Below are 5,278 nucleotides of genomic sequence, written 5' to 3'. Positions count from 1 at the left end.
AATTAGAGCAGATGTAGTGCCATCCATGTGCCAGAAAATGGTGAAAATGTAACTTTAATGAGTTTTCACAAATCAGAGAAAGGTTTCACAAATCCCAATCATGGTTTTACTCATTTATCTGGAAGAGGAGAATAATCCAGTTCAGGTTTGAAGTGTCTAGGTGCAGTAGTTTTTAAATTAGAATCAATTAAAGACGCGGATGGTAGTGAAAAATTAGGTGGAATTGCCCTTTAGCTATTCGACGCTAGAAGTTAATGCCAACTTCAGCGTCGTTTTTCTAACAGGGTTCTGTCGATTAAGAACTTCAGGGTTGGGGGGGGTTAGGTGTCAGAGTGGACCCCCACACACACACACACACACACACACACACACACACTCCCTTACACACACACACACACACACATTTACATTTCATCGGAAGCTGCACTGTGTGACATCACAGTCAATACAGATCTGAGCTTAAAGTGAGATTTTGAGCCACTAGAAGTCGTGAGATGACGTCATCGCCTAATTTGCATATTTGGTCATGTTGAACAGGCTGTAGGAGACAGGAAAAACTGAGTAAATAGCACTCAAAATATGTTTAGAACTACTAATGAACTTCAAGAAGAAAAAAAAAACAACAACAAAAAAAATCCACTTCTGTCCAAAAATATCATTAATGGCAGTAAGGGGTAACTTCGGACGTAAGAGAAGAACTCTGTAGGACCAGCTAATGTTTACACGGGAACTAGAAGGATATGAAGGACAAATGTTGCACCATTTTCCTGAGTCACCCTCCTTCCAGTTCCTGCAGTGAGCATCTGGACGAGAACAGGGTCGATTTACAACAGACAGGTGTTAAAACTGAACTTGTTGGTCAATAAAACAGGTAATGTGCTCGGAGAAAGCCAGCAGCCCCTTGAGTGTTTGGATTAGTCTTAGCTTTGAGGTGAGAATAAGTCAGAGATTAAAGATTACCACATGAAGTCTAGTTACTTATAAAGCTGTCTGTCGAGCTGCTCTTTGTTTTCTTCCAGTGAAATATTAAAGATTAACGTGAAAGTCAATGCCTGTTGTGGTTTCCTGAACAGTCCTACAGTTAGCTACAGTGTTAGAACATCTAACTGGGCTTTATTTAAAATAAAAACCCCAGCAGAAATAGAAATTAAATCAGTTAGTGCGCAAATAAAGTGATCCTAACACGTTGAGCCCCTTTTTTACAAGCTGACACAATTACTTCAGGTCTCATAAAGTATTAGTTTTAGTCACAATACCGCAGGGATGTCTTCAGAGATGGCTCTGTTTGAGGGAAAAGACCTTAGGACAAACGACTCCAGTCCGGGGGCATTTATTTCATGCAACACATAAAAAGATCTTCATTTCCAACTTCATACTGGAGTAAAATAAAATTTAAAAAAGCCAAAAAGGAGATTGATTTCCTACTAATCATGTAAAAAAAAGGCAACAAAAGGCTTAGAGTGTCTTTTTAAGATAAATGAACTGTATACCGTTTAGTGTTACAAGCAAACAAAAAGAAACAATTTTATTTTAAGGTGTGCAGCAAACCCAAATAACTCAGCATTTGAAGCTTGTTTTGTCAGAATTCTTAAGTTGTGAATCCTGACACTTAAGCGATTGTTTGAAATGAAAGAAAAAGTCGTTTTTCTCACGATAACGTCCATTTAAAAGATGTATTTTAGCTGCTAATATAAGTCCCAGTGCAGAGATTTCCAGTCATTCAGCAGCTTTATTGTGTTTTTCCAGCCTCAATAGACAACATAGAAATAATTTAGTGTTTTTTTTTTTATGCTCACAAGCAAGAATGTCTTTTAGATTAAATGCAGAGAAACATCAAATTTTCCAGAAACAAGTGAAAGAAAGAAATCACAATTCAGAATCCAAGCAGGTTAGCAGCAGACTAATGGGTTTGTGTTTATTTTTCGCGGCCAGTTCCTTCTTTATTCACCACTGGTAGCAGCACAGTGACCCCCAAACATGAGGAGTAATGACTGAGTGACTGAGTGAACGAGTGACAGCATCACTAGGGCCTTTTCTCATGGAGTCATCAGTCAGAAACTTCTCCTCACTGTTTGGGTTTTTTTTCTCTCCTCGATTCTCTCCCATGTTTTGTTATTATTTTAACTTTTCTTCCTTATGGCAATGAAACAAAGTTTCTCTAAATGTTTCACTTTTAAAAGTGCCAGAAGACGCTGGATTGACAGGGTGAATGGAGGAAGAGAAAAGAGGAGGAAGAGGAGGAAGAGGAGGAGGTGACAAGGCGGCCGCGGGTCTCACTGCTGGATCCGACGCAGAGACTGCACCTGGAAGGACTGAGCGTGGGAGCCCCACTCTCTGTAGTGTTTGTACTCGCCGCCGTGGCGATCGCACTCCATGATGTACTGGTAACCACGGTAACCGGGGAACTGGTAACACACCCAACTGGAGGAGGAGAGGAGACGGAAACGTATCAGAGCACAACCATTCAGATCGGAGATAACCACAGCTGGATGAGGGAAGAGGCAGGCAAAAAACAGGTCTCTTAAAGGGATAGTTCAAACTTTTTGAAGTGGTGGAAAAACCTGAACAAATCACATCTCATCTGCTTACAGTTTATTTATGACGAATGAACGAGTTAATGGCTCGTATTCGTGGAGCCGAAAACAAAACTGATTGTTTATAAAAATACGGTTACATGAACCAGAATTTTTTTTTATTAGACTTATTTTAAGACGGCAGCAACCCACTTTGGTCTCAGCCCAGCTCAAACTAGCCATTAGCTTGTCAATCTGGTCATAAATGAACTCCTTTTCTCCAAACTCAGGTCATTCAAAAAGCTATCTGCAACGGGTAAGATACTAACCGTTTGTGAACTTTTTCAGAAGATCTGAACTGTCCCTTTAAGAGCTTAATTGCGGGCTTCATTTAAACACGCTCCATTGTTGCAGCAGTAAAATTAAAATGGTATCAATATAAAATATAAACAGGAAGATTAAAAAAATAAAGCATGATGTATGACAGACGGATGGACGTTAACGAACTGCGCTGTGTGTTGTCAGCAGCCTGTCCTGAGCTGGCGGTGTGTGTCTGGAGGCTGAGACTCACGCGCCGCTCTGAACCTGCATCGATCCGATCTCGTTGTTGCCCCAGCCCATGGCCTGCAGAGACGGGTAGTCGTCGTTGATCTCCCACTGGCGTCCCATGAAGTTCTCCTTCTCAAACAGCACCATCTTGGACTCCTTGTGGTTCTGTTTGTACGCGAGACAGTCTGAGACACGAAACACTGAACGCTCCAAGGCCCCTTTTTTATAGATTTAACATCAAAACTGCAATTCACAATATCTAATACTATTCTTAAGGCCTTATGTTGTATTTTGAACCCTTATAAGGATTTTACTTGCAAATCTTTGTGTTTTAATTCGATTTGATTCTTTATTCCAAGTAGCAATGACAAGGTTGGGGTGAGGGACAGCTAAAAGCTGCTGGTTTGGAACAGAAACTCACAGCGGAGCAGATGGGGCGGAAGGACATCATCCTCTCGATGTGGTAGGCGTTGCTGCCGCTCCACGACTCCCAGTGAGGATACTCTCCTCTCTCCAACACAAACTGCTGCCCGCAGAAGCTGGAGTGCTCATATCCTGCCCAGCTGTCGCCAACAAACACAGGGACATGAGCGCAATGTCGCCGCGTCACGAGGGGACGGTTGCAAAGAAAACTCATTCACTTTTCTCAGATATAAGTATCTGAGAAAAGCTGTTTATTTTTAAAACAGTGTCTATGACATGCCAGTTTAACCCTCCTGAAGTCTTGAAAAGAGAGAAAGATAGAGAGAGGTAGAGAAGCCTTTGTAACTTTGGGTCTTTTTGACCCAAAGGCCACGAGATGGTTAAAGGAATAGTTCAGATCCTTTGAAGTTAGGTTTTGTTGAACCTAAACAATTAAAAACTTTTTGACAACTTAGAGAACTCCCTTACCTCAGGTCTTTGTTCACGTCAGAGGGCAAGACTCAAACTCGTTTGGAAGGACAGATCAGTGCTGCCGGCTACCAAAGTTAGACTTCTACATCCTCTTGTCTCGTCGGTACTTCCCTGTGCTGCAGAAACCTGGACTCTGGCCGCTGAGATAGAAAAAAGAACACCGTCACCTGCTTCAGGTCCACTGCTGAGGTCCACCGTAGAATCCACATTCTCGTTGGAGATCACGACTCCTTCCTGACGCAGATCAAGAAGCAGAAACTAAAGTGGTTTGCTCACATAGTGAGGGGCAAGGGAACACTGTCAAACGTGATGCTCGAAAGGAAAACTTAAAGAAACTTGTGAAAAGGGGGGGGGGGGCACTCTTCAGTGGGGAGATGACATCCATACAAGGACAGGGCTTCTTTTCCATGCCCTCACCCCTCTTGTTGAGGATCGATTGAAGTGGAAGCTGCTGGTGAATGATGTTTGTTTTCCCACTACAGAAATAGGCTAAAGGACTGATGATGATGATGATGATGATGATGATGATGATGATGATGATAATGATGATGATGATAGCTCTTTAACTGATGTCAGATTAATTCTGACCAGACCAACAAGCTAACAGCTAGTTTGAGTGGAGTCTACACCACAGTGGATTGGTACAGGGGCACATTCAAAACATTTCCAAAGGACATGGATATTCCTGAGGAGACAAACCAAAGCCAAAATCCATAACCACATTTCAGGAGTTTCATTTGGAGATGGATTTGACGAATCAGGGCCTTGTCTACAGTATTGAGGGCGTTGGTCCGGTCTGTCGTGGTGAGGAAGGAGCTGAGCCAATCAGTTTACTGGTCTGTTAGGATTAGGGTTAACCCTCACCTGACTGAATTAGCAAGATGCCAGATCTAAGCTGCTGAAGTGAGCTTCCTCTGTAGAGTGGCCGGGCTCAGCCTCAGAGATAAAATGAGGAGCTCTGTTGTCTCAGAATAGAGCCGCTGCTCCTCCTCGTTGAAAGGAGTCAGCTAAGGTGGTTTGAACATCTGATTAGGATGCCTCCTTTTGAAGGCTTTCTGGGCACATCCCACTGGGAGGAGACGTCGGGGCAGACCCAGAACCTCTCTGGAGGAGTTGTGAATCCTCTCTGGCCATCCTCGGGATCCCCGGGAGGTGCTGGAGAGTGTCGCCAGGGAGAGGGACGTCTGGCAGAAAACGAATGGACGGATGTTTCATGCTGGAGTTGCTGCCTCATAAAAGCGTAGTTCAAGTTTCTTAGCAGAACTCTGAAGTCATTAAACTTTGGAAGAAAGACCACTCCCAGACACACCCAACACCGCCGG

General features: G+C 43.2%; 1 protein-coding gene across 1 annotated transcript in view; it reads right to left on the bottom strand.

Moving 5' to 3' along the window:
- Positions 1–1,659: 1,659 nt before the first annotated feature.
- The window catches only part of cryba1a (crystallin, beta A1a), a 4,680-nt gene continuing 1,061 nt past the window's right edge, over positions 1,660–5,278 (bottom strand). Inside the window, exons 4-6 of the mRNA XM_017433402.3 lie at positions 3,484–3,625; positions 3,085–3,227; positions 1,660–2,421 (exon numbers count right to left, since the gene is read on the bottom strand). Coding sequence (XP_017288891.1) covers positions 2,274–2,421; positions 3,085–3,227; positions 3,484–3,625 — 433 coding nt within the window. The 3' untranslated portion in view covers positions 1,660–2,273. The remainder of the gene's footprint in view (positions 2,422–3,084; positions 3,228–3,483; positions 3,626–5,278) is intronic.

The sequence above is a fragment of the Kryptolebias marmoratus genome, linkage group LG2 (assembly GCF_001649575.2).
Source record: "Kryptolebias marmoratus isolate JLee-2015 linkage group LG2, ASM164957v2, whole genome shotgun sequence".
Classification (NCBI taxonomy): domain Eukaryota; kingdom Metazoa; phylum Chordata; class Actinopteri; order Cyprinodontiformes; family Rivulidae; genus Kryptolebias; species Kryptolebias marmoratus.
The sequence above is the reverse complement of the archived record's forward strand: the minus strand, read 5'-3'. Positions and strand labels throughout refer to the sequence as shown.